We start from the raw sequence: 20,553 nt of genomic DNA, 5'->3' as shown, positions 1-20,553 counted from the left end.
TTTTTTCCCCTTTTATTTTCTTAACATTACATCTATTGTTCTGTCCATCCTGGAGAGGGATCCACCTCTGTTGCTCTCCTGGAGGTTTCTTCCCTTTTTTCCCCCTGAAGGGTTATTTGGGAGTTTTTCCTGGTCCGATGTGAGGTTTTGGGGCAGGGAAGTCTATGTGTACAGATTGTAAAGCACTCCGAGACAAATTTGTAATTTGTGAAATTGGGCTATACAAATAAACTGAATTGAATTGAATTGAATTGGAGTGATAGTTGCTGTAAAAGGGCCTCTATACACCTCTGGAGATATTTCATTCGAAACCAGACGTTTCCACCTAGAATAGTCATTTACCACATTAACAATGTAGAGTGTATTTCTGATTAATTTAATGTTATCTTTATTGAAAAAACAGTGCTTTTCTTTGAAAAATAAAGTCATTTCTAAGTGATCTCAAACTTTTGAACGGTAGTGTATCTATTTAAAAATAATTAAACATAATTAATGATAATGATAACTGTATTTAATAGCATAAAATATGAACAATATGTGCAATGAAAAGTGGTTTAATATGGTGCTACAAGCTCTCTAGTGGAGCGATATGCTCTTATATGGACTTATATGGAGTAATCTAATAGAGAAGTAACAAACCAGTTTGTCAGTTTAACTTCAAGAAGTTTCAGTTCCTCATGTTTTATGTCTTGAAGACATCTTGAGGTCCAGTGAGCTGGTTGGTCTCCTCTGGTTGGTCAGAGATATAATGATGATGATGATGATGATGATGATGGTTGGTCTCCTCTGGTTGACCAGAGATATCATTGAGGATCATCTGCAGAACAGATCATATTTCCCAAAGGAAGCATGTATAAGGTAAATCACAGTGGTCCCAGCATAGAACCTTGTGGAACTCTGTGACTAACGTTGGTGGTGATCAAGGCTACACAGGTCCAACAAGACCAGTCCAGAGATGAGTCCTCTATCAGCACTAAGGTCTAACTAGACCAGTACAGAGATGAGTCCTCTATCAGCACTAAGGTCTAACAAGACCAGTACAGAGATGAGTCCTCTATCAGGACTAAGGTCTAACTAGACCAGTCCAGAGAGGAGTCCTCTATCAGGACTAAGGTCTAACTAGACCAGTACAGAGAGGAGTCCTCTATCAGGACTAAGGTCTAACTAGACCAGTACAGAGAGGAGTCCTCTATCAGCACTAAGGTCTAACTAGACCAGTACATAGAGGAGTTCTCTATCAGGACTAAGGTCTAACTAGACCAGAACAGAGAGGAGTCCTCTATCAGGTCTGCCATGTGGCTCTTCAGTCCTCATGCAGACTCAAAGAGCCTCTACATGGTTTCCAGTTGAGGCTTCCTGATTGGTCCTCCAGCTGAAGCGGACTGAAGGACCAATCAGGCTGAAGCTCGTCTACACGGCACAACGCTCAGCCTGAACAGGAAGTGGTGAAACCTTCATGGTCTTCAGGTCTCTGAAGACCACTAAGCTGCTCCCCGGGTTAGATTTAAAATGCTGGATTTCATATGTTATGTAACGCAGCGCCCAAATAAAGCGCTCAGTGGAAGGACTGAGGGGCGGATCCTAACACCAGCCTGCCTCTGAAGAACAGGCAAACCACAGCAAAACATTGCTACAACTAGAACGGGCACTCGGTAGAGCGCATACCTTCACATTTCACAATATTGGGCATTGAATTATGAACATTTTGGCATTAGTTGCATGCCAATTGGATAAAAATTGACCGTGCTATGGTAAAAAGAAGATGTTGACCTTTTCATGACCTTGACTATGACCCGATCGATCCCAAAATCTAATCAAATGGTCCCCGGATAATAACCAATCATCCCACCGAATTTCATGCGATTCGGTTTAATACTTTTTGTGTTATGCGAATAACACGCATACAAATAAATAAATAAATAAATACACGGCGATCAAAACATAACCTTCCGCATTTTCAATGCGAAGGTAATAATAATAACAATGGTGGGTTCTGATGGGTTCTGGTGGGTTTTGATGGGTTCTGCTAATCCTGGCACTGGAGAGCTTTCTATCAGCATCTCCATGAGCCATGATGTGGCTCCATGTCGATGGATCTGAGGACACACCACGACCTCATCAAGGGTTCAGTTGTGAGCTCAGAACTTGTTCTGCTGCCCTCTAGTGGCCAAAAAACCAAAACCATAGAAGATCAAAGCAATGAACGAAGCTGAAACTCATGAATCTGAGTCTCAGACACTTCACAGCTGTCACCATGTGACGTATATATACATATATATATTATAATAATAATAATAATCATTTATTTTATATAGCGCTTCTCTAGACACCCAAAGTCACTTTACAGAGTCCAGTAGTCATACACACAGTCATCCCGGTGGTGGTGAGCTACATCAGTAGCCACAGCTGCCCTGGGGCAGACTGACGGAAGCGTGGCAGCCAATCAGCGCCTACGGCCCCTCCCCCAATCAGCGCCTACGGCCCCTCCCCCACCACCAACATTCATTCATCCATACGAACCGGGGTGAGGCTGCGGTGCATGTCTTTATGATAGTGGGGAAACCGGAGGACCCGGAGTAAACCCACGTAGACACGAGGAGAACATGAGGAGACCAAGAGGAGAACACGAGGAGAACATGCAAACTCCACACAGAAAGGACCTGGAACCACCGGGATGACCGGGATTCGAACCCAGAGCCTTCTTGCTGTGAGGCGACAGTGCTAACCACTGAGCCACCGTGCTGTATATATATATATGTATATCGTGTACGTCTTCATGTCCACGGCTGTGAGGCTGACCGGGTCGAGCTGGTTCCATGTGCCGAGTGGACCTTCAGACCCACCCAGAGCGTCGTGGTCATCAGGCTGTGTTGAAGCTCAGCAGATGATGTGTTCTGGGACTCTTTTCAGTCTTTCTCACATGTAACATGTTTATTATTATTAATAGTTTGACCTCTAGATGACGGGGAGCAGCACCTCCTCAGAGGTTATTCACAGAAACCTCAAACACCACTGATGGCCAGGTGTGACTGGGCCACGCCCACCATGTGATTGGGACACGCCCACCATGTGACTGGGACACGCCCACCATGTGGCACGAGAGATGATGTAGGCAACGGGTTCAGAGTAAAGGACCTGCGGTGGTACCCTGACGTCACTCAATGAGCGGTGATGTCATCATAACAACCTGTGATGTCATCATAACCTGTCTGGCTTGTGACCCTTTGAAACAAGACACAATAGTGTATGTGTCCTAAGCTATATGTGTGGTGAGGTCAGTCAGAGGGGTTGCCCTCTGACCTCAGGAGTGACCCGGCGGCGACACATCCATCTGCAGTCTGAGTTGTCGCTCTTTGTTTTTAGGAGTGAGAGGAAAGGAAAACATTACATATACATATGGGCATGACCCCTTCAATGACCTCATAACTCAGGAGAGGAACATCCTCATACAACACGCATCACCGCGAACACTTCATATATTACATCATTAATTGATTGATTACTCCTCAGAGGAATGACACATGACAAAGTTATGCATGATTAAAATATGAGTTTTTTAATGGAGACGGAGCCTACTGATCCTGAGAGGACGAGGACTTTATTCACACGTCTGTGGAACAATAAATAATGTTTATTTGTCATTTGGTTATTATGTTTTTTTGGTTTCTATTCATAAAACTTTTTCTTTATTGATTTTATTCAGTTTAACTGAATAAAAATAACACGTCAAAACATTGCCAATGACAGAGGAGAACAAAATAATAATAATAAAAAATATAGAAAAGACATAAGTAGAACATATAAAGTAAATTAAATTTGATTTATTTGGTTATTATGAGTTTTAAATAATTATTGATTTGTTTAAAAACATAAAGAGATTTGACAACCTGGTAAATCTGTCCATATTCAACTCAACTGAGTTTATTTAGTAGAGCCCAATATCAGAGATGACACCGTGCCCGTGCTCCGTTGATCAGGTTTAATTGATCAGGTTTAATTGATCAGGTTTAATTGACCAGGTTTAATTGATCAGTGACCCTGATGGAGGTTATTGATCCACTTCATCATTTAGTTTGTTAAACATGTGAAACATAAAGAAAGAAAATCAAATCATTCAAAAGTTTGACTTGGTGTCAGGAACATGAGGGTCAGGTTCATGGGGGTCAGGAACATGAGGGTCAGGAACATGAGGGTCAGGATCATGAGGGTCAGGAACATGAGGGTCAGGATCATGAGGGTCAGGAACATGAGGGTCAGGAACATGAGGGTCAGGATCATGAGGGTCAGGAACATGAGTCAGGAACATGAGGGTCAGGAACATGAGGGTCAGGATCATGAGGGTCAGGAACATGAGGGTCAGGAACATGAGGGTCAGGAACATGAGGGTCAGGATCATGGGGGTCAGGAACATGAGGGTCAGGAACATGAGGGTCAGGAACATGGGGGTCAGGAACATGGGGGTCAGGACCATGTGGTCAGGATCATGAGTCAGGACCATGTGGTCAGGATCATGAGGGTCAGGAACATGGTGGTCAGGATCATGAGGGTCAGGAACATGGGGGTCAGGTTCATGGGGGTCAGGAACATGAGGGTCAGGAACATGAGGGTCAGGATCATGAGGGTCAGGAACATGGAGGTCAGGAACATGAGGGTCAGGAACATGGGGGTCAGGAACATGAGGGTCAGGTTCATGGGGGTCAGGTTCATGGGGGTCAGGAACATGGGGGTCAGGAACATGAGGGTCAGGAACATGGGGGTCAGGTTCATGGGGGTCAGGTTCATGGGGGTCAGGAACATGGGGGTCATGAACATGAGGGTCAGGAACATGAGGGTCAGGAACATGAGGGTCAGGAACATGAGGGTCAGGTTCATGGGGGTCAGGTTCATGGGGGTCAGGAACATGAGGGTCAGGTTCATGGGGGTCAGGAACATGGGGGTCAGGAACATGAGGGTCAGGAACATGAGGGTCAGGATCATGAGGGTCAGGAACATGAGGGTCATGAACATGAGGGTCAGAACCATGGGGGTCAGGAACATGAGGGTCAGAACCATGGGGGTCAGGAACATGGGGGTCAGGAACATGAGGGTCAGAACCATGAGAGTCAGGAACATGGGGGTCAGGAACATGAGGGTCAGAACCATGGGGGTCAGGAATATGAGGGTCAGGAACATGAGGGTCAGAACCATGAGGGTCAGGAACATGGAGGTCAGGAACATGGAGGTCAGGAACATGAGGGTCAGAACCATGAGAGTCAGGAACATGAGGGTCAGGAACATGAGGGTCAGGAACATGAGGGTCAGGAACATGAGGGTCAGGAACATGGGGGTCAGGAACATGAGGGTCAGGTTCATGGGGGTCAGGAACATGGGGGTCAGGAACATGAGGGTCAGGATCATGGGGGTCAGGAACATGGGGGTCAGGAACATGAGGGTCAGGAACATGAGGGTCAGGATCATGAGGGTCAGGAACATGAGGGTCATGAACATGAGGGTCAGAACCATGGGGGTCAGGAACATGAGGGTCAGAACCATGGGGGTCAGGAACATGGGGGTCAGGAACATGAGGGTCAGAACCATGAGAGTCAGGAACATGGGGGTCAGGAACATGAGGGTCAGAACCATGGGGGTCAGGAATATGAGGGTCAGGAACATGAGGGTCAGAACCATGAGGGTCAGGAACATGGAGGTCAGGAACATGGAGGTCAGGAACATGAGGGTCAGAACCATGAGAGTCAGGAACATGAGGGTCAGGAACATGAGGGTCAGGAACATGAGGGTCAGGATCATAAGGGTCAGGAACTTGAGAGTCAGGAACATGAGGGTCAGAACCATGAGTCAGGAACATGGGGGTCAGGAACATGAGGGTCAGGAACATGGGGTCAGGATCATGAGGGTCAGAACCATGGGGTCAGGATCATGAGGGTCAGAACCATGGGGGTCAGGAACATGAGGGTCAGGAACATGGGGGTCAGGATCATGAGGGTCAGGAACATGGGGTCAGGATCATGAGGGTCAGAACCATGGGGGTCAGGAACATGGGGGTCAGGAACATGAGGGTCAGGAACATGAGGGTCAGAACCATGGGGGTCAGGATCATGGGGGTCAGGAACATGAGGGTCAGGAACATGAGAGTCAGGAACATGGGGGTCAGGAACATGAGGGTCAGAACATGAGGGTCAGGAACATGGGGGTCAGGAACATGGAGGTCAGGATCATGAGGGTCAGGAACATGGAGGTCAGGAACATGAGAGTCAGGAACATGAGAGTCAGGAACATGAGGGTCAGGAACATGGGGGTCAGGAACATGAGGGTCAGAACATGAGGGTCAGGAACATGAGGGTCAGGATTATGAGAGTCAGAACATGAGGGTCAGGAACATGAGGGTCAGGATCATGAGGGTCAGAACATGAGGGTCAGGATCATGAGGGTCATGAACATGGGGGTCAGGATCATGAGGGTCAGAACATGAGGGTCAGGATCATGAGGGTCATGAACATGGGGGTCAGGATCATGAGGGTCAGAACATGAGGGTCAGGATCATGAGGGTCATGAACATGGGGGTCAGGATCATGAGGGTCAGGATCATGAGGGTCAGAACATGAGGGTCAGGAACATGAGGGTCAGGATCATGAGGGTCAGAACATGAGGGTCAGGATCATGAGGGTCAGGAACATGAGAGTCAGGAACATGGGGGTCAGGAACATGAGGGTCAGAACATGAGGGTCAGGAACATGAGGGTCAGGATCATGAGGGTCAGAACATGAGGGTCAGGATCATGAGGGTCATGAACATGGGGGTCAGGAACATGAGGGTCAGGAACATGAGGGTCAGGAACATGAGGGTCAGAACATGAGGGTCAGGATCATGAGGGTCAGGAACATGAGGGTCAGGAACATGAGGGTCAGGAACATGGGGGTCAGGAACATGGGGTCAGGAACATGAGGGTCAGGAACATGGAGGTCAGGAACATGAGGGTCAGGAACATGAGGGAGGCAGAACATGGGGTGGGAACATGAGGTCAGGAACATGAGGGTCAGGAACATGAGGGTCAGGAACATGAGGGTCAGGAACATGAGGGTCAGGAACATGAGGGTCAGGAACATGAGGGTCAGGAACATGAGGGTCAGGAACATGGAGGTCAGGAACATGAGGGTCAGGAACATGAGGGTCAGGAACATGAGGGTCAGGAACATGAGGGTCAGGAACATGAGGTCAGGAACATGAGGGTCAGGAACATGAGGGTCAGGAACATGAGGTCAGGAACATGAGGGTCAGGAACATGGGGTCAGGAACATGAGGGTCAGGAACATGAGGGTCAGGAACATGAGGGTCAGGAACATGGGGGTCAGGAACATGAGGTCAGGAACATGAGGGTCAGGATCATGAGGGTCAGGAACATGGGGTCAGGAACATGAGGGTCAGGAACATGAGGGTCAGGAACATGAGGGTCAGGAACATGAGGGTCAGGAACATGAGGGTCAGGAACATGAGGGTCAGGAACATGAGAGTCAGGAACATGAGGGTCAGGAACATGAGGGTCAGGAACATGAGGGTCAGGAACATGGCAGGTGAACATTTGATATCCAGAAGCTCACATAGACTCCACCCACATAGACGTCACAGCACCACATCCACCAAGGCTTCTCCCGGCCTCCAGCGGGGCGAGTCCAGCTGGGAAAAGGCTGCAGGACTCACTCAGGACTCCGGCTCTGGGCCCAGCACGGGGTCCACGTCCTCTCACTCAGGTCTCCGGCTCTGGGCCCAGCACGGGGTCCACGTCCTCTCACTCAGGACTCCGGCTCTGGGCCCAGCACAGGGTCCACGTCCTCTCACTCAGGACTCCGGCTGGCTGAGACACTGCAGCTGAAACCCGGTGCAGGCGTAGTGTGTGATCTCCTCTCTTCTGTCTCTTGTTCTCTCCATCCTCACCACCCTCCATCTCAGGACTCTGATGGGTCCGTACGGGATCGACCGAGCGGTTCACTCCATGGAGTTCACTGACTGTGAGCACGGCCTGGGTGAGTCTGCCCTCTTCTCTCAACCACAGGTAGAAGAACTTCTTCCAAGAGAAAGCCTGTTGGTTTGATGTGTTTCCTGCATCCCGATGTCCTCTTCGTCTCTGTGAGGTTCCTCTGGGAGGTTCCACTGTGAGGTTCCTCTGGGAGGTTCCTCTGTGAGGTTCCACTGGGAGGTTCCACTGGGAGGTTCGTCTGGGAGGTTCCTCTGGGAGATTCCTCTGTGAGGTTCCACTGGGAGGTTCCACTGGGAGGTTCCTCTGGGAGGTTCCACTGGGAGGTTCCACTGGGAGGTTCCTCTGGGAGGTTCCTCTGGTAGGTTCGTCTGGGAGGTTCCTCTGGGAGGTTCCTCTGGTAGGTTCGTCTGGGAGGTTCCTCTGGGAGATTCCTCTGTGAGGTTCCTCTGGGAGGTTCCACTGGGAGGTTCCTCTGGGAGGTTCCTCTGGGAGGTTCGTCTGGGAGGTTCCTCTGGGAGATTCCTCTGTGAGGTTCCTCTGTGAGGTTCCACTGGGAGGTTCCTCTGGGAGGTTCCTCTGGGAGGTTCCTCTGGGAGATTCCTCTGTGAGGTTCCTCTGGGTGATTCCACTGTGAGGTTCCTCTGGGAGGTTCCACTGTGAGGTTCCTCTGGGCTGGAGACAGAACACAGCAACATGGAACCTCCTCATGAAGCCTGGCTGTGTTTCATCCTCACACTAAATAACATCTACTCCATGAGGAGCCAGTTAGCCAAATATACACTTCAACCAATACAGCGAAGAAACAATACATATATATATATAAATATATATTGATATATACATATATATATGTGACACCACAACATGACAACGTGACACCACAACATGACAGTGTGACATCACAACATGACACCACAACATGACAACGTGACACCACAACATGACACCACAACATGACAACACAACAACGTGACACCACAACATGACAACACAACATGACACCACAACAACGTGACACCACAACATGACACGTGACACCACAACATGACAACACAACATGACACCACAACAACATGACAACAACATGACAACATGACACCACAACATGACAACGTGACACCACAACATGACACCACAACATGACAACACAACAACGTGACACCACAACATGACAACACAACATGACACCACAACAACGTGACAACATGACACGTAACATGACAACGTGACAACACAACATGACACCACAACAACGTGACACCACAACATGACACCACAACAACGTGACACCACAACATGACACCACAACGTGACAACACAACATGACACCACAACATGACAACGTGACATGACAACACAACATGACACCACAACAACGTGACAACACAACATGACACCACAACAACGTGACAACACAATGTGACACCACAACAAGACAACATAACATGACACCACAATGTGACACCACAACATGACAACATAACATGACACCACAACATGACAACGTGACACCACAACATGACAACACAACATGACAACGTGACACCACAACATGACACCACAACATGACAACACAACATGACAACGTGACACCACAACATGACACCACAACAAGACAACATGACACCACAACATGACAACGTGACACCACAACATGACACAACAAGACAACATGACACCACAACATGACAACATGACACCACAACATGACAACGTGACACCACAACATGACACCACAACATGACAACGTGACACCACAACATGACACCACAACATGACAACGTGACATCACAACATGACACCACAATGTGACATCACAACATGACACCACAACATGACAACATACCACAACATGACAACATGACACCACAACATGACACCACAACGTGACACCACAACATGACAACACACCGTGACACCACAACATGACAACGTGACACCACAACATGACAACACACCGTGACACCACAACATGACACCACAACATGTCAACGTGACACCACAACATGACACCACAACATGACAACACAACATGACAACACAACATGACACCACAACAACGTGACACCACAACATGACACCACAACGTGACAACACAACATGACACCACAACAACGTGACACCACAACATGACAATGTGACACCACAACGTGACAACATGACACCACAACATGACACCACAACATGACAACATGACACCACAACATGACAACGTGACACCACAACATGACACCACAACATGACACCACAACATGACAACACAACATGACAACACAACATGACACCACAACAACGTGACACCACAACATGACACCACAACAACGTGACAACACAACATGACACCACAACAACGTGACACCACAACATGACAATGTGACACCACAACGTGACAACATGACACCACAACATGACACCACAACATGACAACATGACACCACAACATGACAACGTGACACCACAACATGACACCACAACATGACAACGTGACACCACAACATGACAACATGACACCACAACATGACAACATGACACCACAACATGACACCACAACATGACACCACAACGTGACAACACAACATGACACGTAACATGACAACGTGACACGTAACATGACAACATGACACGTAACATGACAACGTGACACGTAACATGACAACGTGACAACAACATGACTACACCACAACTACATGACAACAACATGACAACAACATGACTACATGACAACAACGTGACACCACAACATGTCAACGTGACACCACAATGTGACACCACAACATGACAACGTGACACCACAACATGACAACGTGACACCACAACATGTCAACGTGACACCACAACATGACACCACAACATGACACCACAACATGACAACGTGACACCACAACATGACAACGTGACACCACAACATGACAACGTGACACCACAACATGTCAACGTGACACCACAACATGACACCACAACGTGACACCACAACATGACAACGTGACACCACAACATGACACCACAACATGACAACGTGACACCACAACATGACAACGTGACACCACAACATGACAACGTGACACCACAACATGACACCACAACAACGTGACACCACAACATGACACCACAACATGACAACGTGACACCACAACATGACACCACAACATGACACCACAACATGACAACGTGACACGACAACATGACAACATGACACGTAACATGACAACGTGACACGTAACATGACAACGTGACATGCAACATGACAACGTGACACGTAACATGACAACATGACACATGACAACGTGACAACAACGTGACACCACAACAACGTGACACCACAACATGACAACATGACACCACAACATGACACCACAACATGACACCACAACAAGACAGTGTGACATCACAACATGACAACGTGACACCACAACATGTCAACGTGACACCACAACATGACACCACAACAACGTGACACCACAACATGACAACGTGACACCACAACATGACAACGTGACACCACAACATGACAACATGACACCACAACATGACAACATGACACCACAACATGACAACGTGACACCACAACATGACACCACAACAACGTGACACCACAACATGACAATGTGACACCACAACATGACAACATGACACCACAACATGACAACATGACACCACAACATGACAACGTGACACCACAACATGTCAACGTGACACCACAACATGACAACATGACACCACAACATGACAACATGACACCACAACATGACAACATGACACCACAACATGACAACGTGACACCACAACATGTCAACGTGACACCACAACATGACACCACAACATGACAACGTGACACCACAACATGACAACATGACACCACAACATGACAACATGACACCACAACATGACAACGTGACACCACAACATGACACCACAACATGACACCACAACATGACAACGTGACACCACAACATGACAACATGACACCACAACATGACAACATGACACCACAACATGACAACGTGACACGTAACATGACAACGTGACACCACAACATGACAACGTGACAACACAACATGACACCACAACAACGTGACACCACAACATGACACCACAACATGTCAACGTGACACCACAACATGACACCACAACATATGACAACGTGACAACACAACATGACACCACAACAACGTGACACCACAACATGACACCACAACATGACAACGTGACACCACAACATGACACCACAACATGACAACGTGACACCACAACGTGACAACACAACATGACACCACAACAACGTGACACCACAACATGACACCACAACATGTCAACGTGACACCACAACATGACACCACAACAACGTGACACCACAACGTGACAACACAACATGACACCACAACATGTGACACCACAACATGACAACGTGACACCACAACGTGACATCACAACATGACACCACAACATGACAACGTGACACCACAACATGACAACGTGACACCACAACATGACAACATGACAACGTGACATCACAACATGACACCACAACATGACAACGTGACACCACAACATGACAACATGACACCACAACGTGACATCACAACGTGACACCACAACATGACACCACAACATGACAACGTGACACCACAACATGACACCACAACATGACAACGTGACACCACAACATGACACCACAACATGACAACGTGACACCACAACGTGACAACACAACATGACACCACAACAACGTGACACCACAACATGACAACGTGACACCACAACGTGACAACACAACATGACAACGTGACACCACAACATGACACCACAACAAGACAGTGTGACATCACAACATGACAACGTGACACCACAACATGACACCACAACGTAACACCACAACATGACACCACAACATGACAACGTGACACCACAACATGACACCACAACATGTCAATGTGACACCACAACGTGACAACACAACATGACACCACAACAATGTGACACCACAACGTAACACCACAACATGACACCACAACATGACAACGTGACACCACAACATGACACCACAACATGTCAATGTGACACCACAACGTGACAACACAACATGACACCACAACAACATGACACCACAACGTGACACCACAACGTGACAACACAACATGACACCACAACAACGTGACACCACAACGTGACACCACAACGTGACACCACAACATGACACCACAACATGACAACGTGACACCACAACATGACACCACAACAAGACAGTGTGACATCACAACATGACAACGTGACACCACAACATGACACCACAACAAGACAGTGTGACATCACAACATGACAATGTGACACCACAACGTGACAACACAACATGACACCACAACAACGTGACACCACAACATGACACCACAACATGACAACGTGACACCACAACATGACACCACAACATGTCAATGTGACACCACAACGTGACAACACAACATGACACCACAACAACGTGACACCACAACGTGACAACATGACACCACAACGTGACAACACAACATGACACCACAACAACATGACACCACAACGTGACACCACAACATGACACCACAACATGACAACGTGACACCACAACAAGACAGTGTGACACCACAACATGACACCACAACAACGTGACACCACAACATGACACCACAATGTGACAACACAACATGACACCACAACAACGTGACACCACAACATGACACCACAACAACGTGACACCACAACATGACACCACAACGTGACACCACAACATGACACCACAACAACGTGACACCACAACATGACACCACAACGTGACACCACAACATGACACCACAACAACGTGACACCACAACATGACAACACAACATGACACCACAACAACGTGACACCACAACGTGACAACACAACATGACACAACAATGTGACACCACAACGTGACAACACAACATGACACCACAACAACGTGACAACACAACATGACACCACAACAACGTGACACCACAATGTGACACCACAACATGACAACATAACATGACACCACAACATGACACCACAACATGACACGACAACAAGACAACGTGACACCACAACGTGACAACACAACATGACACAACAATGTGACACCACAACGTGACAACACAACATGACACCACAACAACGTGACACCACAACATGACACCACAACGTGACAACACAACATGACACCACAACAACGTGACACCACAACATGACACCACAACGTGACACCACAACATGACACCACAACAACGTGACACCACAACATGACACCACAACGTGACAACACAACATGACACCACAACAACGTGACACCACAACGTGACACCACAACATGACACCACAACGTGACAACACAACATGACACCACAACAACGTGACACCACAACGTGACAACATAACATGACACCACAACAACGTGACAACACAACATGACACCACAACAACGTGACACCACAATGTGACACCACAACAAGACAACATAACATGACACCACAACATGACAACATAACATGACACCACAACATGACACCACAACAAGACAACGTGACACCACAACATGACAACGTGACACCACAACATGACACCACAACATGACAACACAACATGACAACGTGACACCACAACATGACACCACAACATGACAACACAACAACGTGACACCACAACATGACACCACAACAAGACAACATGACACCACAACATGACAACGTGACACCACAACATGACACCACAACAAGACAACATGACACCACAACATGACAACATGACACCACAACATGACAACACAACATGACAACGTGACACCACAACATGACAACATGACACCACAACGTGACACCACAACATGACAACACAACGTGACACCACAACAACACACCGTGACACCACAACATGACAACATGACACCACAACAAGACAGTGTGACACCACTGTGACAACGTGACACCACAACATGACAACATGACACCACAACATGACAACATGACACCACAACATGACACCACAACATGACACCACAACATGACAACATGACACCACAACATGACACCACAACAAGACAGTGTGACACCACACTGTGACAACATGACACCACACTGTGACAACGTGACACCACAACATGTCAACGTGACACCACAACATGACACCACAACAACGTGACACCACAACATGACACCACAACGTGACACCACAACATGACACCACAACAACGTGACACCACAACATGACACCACAACGTGACAACACAACATGACACCACAACGTGACAACACAACATGACACCACAACAACGTGACAACACAACATGACACCACAACGTGACACCACAACATGACAATGTGACACCACAACGTGAGACCACACTGACACCACAACGTGACACCACAACATGACAACATGACACCACAACATGACAACATGACACCACAACATGACAACATGACACCACAACATGACAACGTGACACCACAACATGACACCACAACATGACAACGTGACACCACAACATGAGACCACAACATGACACCACATGACAACATGACACCACAACATGACAACATGACACCACAACATGACAACATGACACCACAACATGACACCACAACATGTCAACGTGACACCACAACATGACACCACAACAACGTGACACCACAACGTGACAACACAACATGACACCACAACAACGTGACACCACAACGTGACAACACAACATGACACCACAACAACGTGACACCACAACATGACACCACAACATGACAACGTGACACGTAACATGACAACATGACACGTAACATGACAACATGACACGTAACATGACAACGTGACACGTAACATGACAACATGACACCACAACATGACAACGTGACACCACAACATGACACCACAACATGACAACGTGACACCACAACATGACAACATGACACCACAACATGACACCACAACAAGACAGTGTGACATCACAACATGACACCACAACATGACAACGTGACAACACAACATGACACCACAACAACGTGACACCACAACGTGACAACACAACATGACACCACAACAACGTGACACCACAACATGACAACGTGACACCACAACGTGACACCACAACATGACACCACAACATGACAACGTGACACCACAACATGACACCACAACAAGACAGTGTGACATCACAACATGACAACGTGACACCACAACATGACAACGTGACACCACAACATGACACCACAACATGACAACGTGACACCACAACATGACACCACAACATGACAACGTGACACCACAACGTGACACCACAACATGACAACGTGACACCACAACATGACACCACAACATGACACCACAACATGACAACGTGACACCACAACGTGACAACACAACATGACACCACAACATGACAACGTGACACCACAACATGACACCACAACATGACACCACAACATGACAACATGACACCACAACATGACACCACAACGTGACATCACAACATGACACCACAACATGACAACGTGACACCACAACATGACACCACAACATGACACCACAACAAGACAGTGTGACATCACAACATGACACCACAACATGACACCACAACAACGTGACACCACAACGTGACAACACAACGTGACACCACAACAACGTGACACCACAACATGACAACGTGACACCACAACATGACACCACAACAAGACAGTGTGACACCACAACATGACAACGTGACACCACAACATGACACCACAACATGACAACGTGACACCACAACATGACAACGTGACACCACAACATGACACCACAACATGACAACGTGACACCACAACATGACAACGTGACACCACAACATGACACCACAACAACGTGACACCACAATGTGACACCACAACATGACAACGTGACACCACAACGTAACACCACAACATGACAACGTGACACCACAACATGACAACGTGACACCACAACGTGACAACACAACATGACACCACAACAACGTGACACCACAACGTGACAACGTGACACCACAACGTAACACCACAACATGACAACGTGACACCACAACATGACACCACAACATGACACCACAACATGACAACGTGACACCACAACATGACAACATGACACCACAACGTGACAACACAACATGACACCACAACAACGTGACACCACAACATGACAACGTGACACCATAACGTGACAACACAACATGACACCACAACATGACGTGACACCACAACATGACACCACAACAAGACAGTGTGACAACACAACATGACACCACAACAACGTGACACCACAACGTGACACCACAACGTGACACCACAACGTGACAACACAACATGACACCACAACAACGTGACACCACAACATGACAACGTGACACCACAACGTGACACCACAACATGACACCACAACATGACAACGTGACACCACAACATGACACCACAACAAGACAGTGTGACATCACAACATGACAACGTGACACCACAACATGACACCACAACATGACAACGTGACACCACAACATGACAACGTGACACCACAACGTGACACCACAACATGACACCACAACATGACAACGTGACACCACAACATGACACCACAACATGACACCACAACATGACACCACAACATGACACCACAACATGACAACGTGACACCACAACATGACAACATGACACCACAACATGACAACGTGACACCACAACATGACAACATGACACCACAACATGACAACGTGACACCACAACATGACACCACATGACACCACAACACAGGGTTTTTCCTGGGTCAAAATGGGTCTTCGGTGCTCCCAAAAACATTCGTGCAGGTCGGGCTGTTGAGTGAGTGATCAGCAGCTGTCCGCTCGGTCCATTCGTGCACCTCACAGTTGCGTATTGATCAAACAAGAAACACCACAACGTGACACCACAACGTGACACCACAACGTGACACCACAACAAGACAACGTGACACCACAACGTGACATCACAACAAGACAACGTGACACCACACTGTGACGTGACACCACAACGTGACACGTGACAACGTGACACCACAACGTGACACCACAACGTGACACCACAACGTGACAACGTGACACCACAACATGACACCACAACGTGACACCACAACGTGACACCACAATGTGACACCACAACGTGACAACGTGACACCACAACGTGACACCACAACGTGACACCACACTGTGACAACGTGACACCACAACGTGACAACGTGACACCACAATGTGACACCACAACGTGACAACGTGACACCACAACGTGACACCACAACGTGACACCACACTGTGACAACGTGACAATATTTAGATTCCCATCTGTACCAAGTTATCATTATTCATGTATGAACTGTAATTAGCTTTTGTTCCATCTGGAGTTCTTCAGCTTTTCATCGTGGAGCTTTAAAACCAGATATCTAGTAAAGTGGTGGTGACTGAAGCTAGTTCGTACTTAGTGTCCTTCATAAAGCCTGCGTGCGGTGTGCAAAGGATCTGTAATACTTGATTCTCTCCAGGGCTCAAAGGAAATACAGGAGCCATGAACACGAGGTGTGAGTGTGTCTACCTCCTCTGCACTGGAGGCTGGTGTACGGCTTCAGTTTGTATGAATTGTGTGTTTTATGAAACAAAACCCTGAAACTCGATCACCAACATGTTCCCTTAAAGCAGGAAGAAACTGGTGGGTCTTGTGGGTCTGGTGGTCTCTGATCGGCCTGGTGGGTCTGGTGGGTCTGGTCCTCTACAGGCATCAAGGTGATCGGGGGAGTGAAGGAGTTCACTGGAGAGGAGTTTGGAGTCTACGTCAAGAGGATTTTACCGGGTGGCCTTGCATCAAGTGATGAGTATCCTCCAGGACGTCGTCTCTTCAACTCAGAGATGACCTTGAGACAGAAGGTCAGAGCATCAGAGGCCTGTGGAGGCCGAGTGCTCCCCTCACAGGAGCTGCTCTCTGCCTGTGAGGTGAAAGTATGATTTAGATGACTCCTCAAACCACTGGAGAGTCTTTCCACCATTCCCTTGTGGATTTATAGTTCACTCTGCTTCTTAATGATCTTTTATGTTGATGCACACAACACAGAACACATGTTGTAAAACATTGTACGGCTTTGATATAAAACTCGGCAGTAGAGATGAATGTCAAAGCTTCTAGTTGTTTCTATCAAGTGTCTGTCTCCTTGTAGCTGATGCCACACTGGGCTGACCTTCCTCTGACCTTCACCTGACCTTCCTCTGACCTCTCTCTGACCGTCATCTGACCTTCCTCTGACCTTCTCTCTGACCTTCCTCTGACCTTCCTCTGACATTCCTCTGACCTTCCCCTGACCTCTCTCTGACCTTCCTCTGACCTTCCCCTGACTTCTCTCTGACATTCCTCTGACCTCTCTGACCTCTGACAGGAAACCTGATGCCAGGGGACCAGATCCTGGAGGTGAACGGCGACAGTCTGGTGGGAGTCACCAGTGAAAGGTATAGAAGTGAAGAATCTCTCCTCCTTCCTTCCTTCCTTCCTTCCCTTGCTCTCGTGATGCCGTGGCTTTGTGTTTCAGAGCGGTGGACGTGTTGAGAGCAGCTTCAGCCACGAGCCTCATGCGCCTCCTCATCGCCCGAGACGAGGAGGCCAAGTAAGACTCACGGAACAGGACCTGATGCAGAGAGAGCGCAGGGGCTCCTTCCTTCCCTGCCTCCTTGTCTGGCTTCCTTTCCTTTCTTCCTTGTCTCCTTGCCTGGCTTTCTTTCCTTCCTTCCTTGCCTTCTTGCCTGCTTGCCTGGCTTACCACCTTTCCTTCCTTCCTTGCCTCCTTGCCTGGTTTACCACCTTTCCTTCCTTCATTGCCTCCTTGCCTGGCTTCCTTCCCTTCCTTTCCTTCCTTTATTGCCTCCACCTGGCTTCCTTTCCTTTCTTCCTTGCCTCCTTGCCTGGCTTACCCCCTTTCATTCCTTCCCTGCCTCCTTGTCTGGCTTCCTTTCCTTTCTTCCTTGTCTCCTTGCCTGGCTTTCTTTCCTTCCTTCCTTGCCTTCTTGCCTGCTTGCCTGGCTTACCACCTTTCCTTCCTTCCTTGCCTCCTTGCCTGGTTTACCACCTTTCCTTCCTTCATTGCCTCCTTGCCTGGCTTCCTTCCCTTCCTTTCCTTCCTTTATTGCCTCCACCTGGCTTCCTTTCCTTTCTTCCTTGCCTCCTTGCCTGGCTTACCCCCTTTCATTCCTTCCTTGCCTCCTTGCCTGGCCTCCTTTCCTTCCTTCCCTCCCTGTGTGTTTCAGTGAACCAGCACACACTGGTTCCCACAGGGCCTGGACTGGGACCAGCAGACCGGTTTAGTGCCACAGAGCTACAGGATACTGAACTAAGTGTTCTGTTGAGTTATAAATGATGAGTCACAGATAACAGGTCCAATCCGTATGTGTGGGTCCGACGGCTTGATGGTTGTGTGATCTTAGAGAGCGTTGCACATGAGCAGGACCTCGAGTTCTGCAGTCGGTGGTCCTGTCGGTGTGCTGTGCTCAGTGAAGACACTCTGAGGACGTGGTGACAGCCACCAGCAGCAGGCTGAGGACTCACGGGCCCGTCCTC

The 20,553-nt window shown here is 47.9% G+C and overlaps 1 protein-coding gene across 1 annotated transcript in view; it reads left to right on the top strand.

The window, feature by feature from the left end:
• The first annotated feature begins 6,999 nt into the window (after positions 1–6,999).
• Positions 7,000–20,553, top strand: part of si:dkeyp-72e1.9 (syntaxin-binding protein 4) — a 55,993-nt gene continuing 42,439 nt past the window's right edge. Inside the window, exons 1-5 of the mRNA XM_056408057.1 lie at positions 7,000–7,004; positions 7,945–8,018; positions 18,730–18,824; positions 19,381–19,451; positions 19,532–19,606. Coding sequence (XP_056264032.1) covers positions 7,000–7,004; positions 7,945–8,018; positions 18,730–18,824; positions 19,381–19,451; positions 19,532–19,606 — 320 coding nt within the window. The remainder of the gene's footprint in view (positions 7,005–7,944; positions 8,019–18,729; positions 18,825–19,380; positions 19,452–19,531; positions 19,607–20,553) is intronic.

Source organism: Pseudoliparis swirei, chromosome 23 (assembly GCF_029220125.1).
Source record: "Pseudoliparis swirei isolate HS2019 ecotype Mariana Trench chromosome 23, NWPU_hadal_v1, whole genome shotgun sequence".
Lineage (NCBI taxonomy): Eukaryota > Metazoa > Chordata > Actinopteri > Perciformes > Liparidae > Pseudoliparis > Pseudoliparis swirei.
This window is presented reverse-complemented; position numbering and strand designations above follow the sequence as displayed.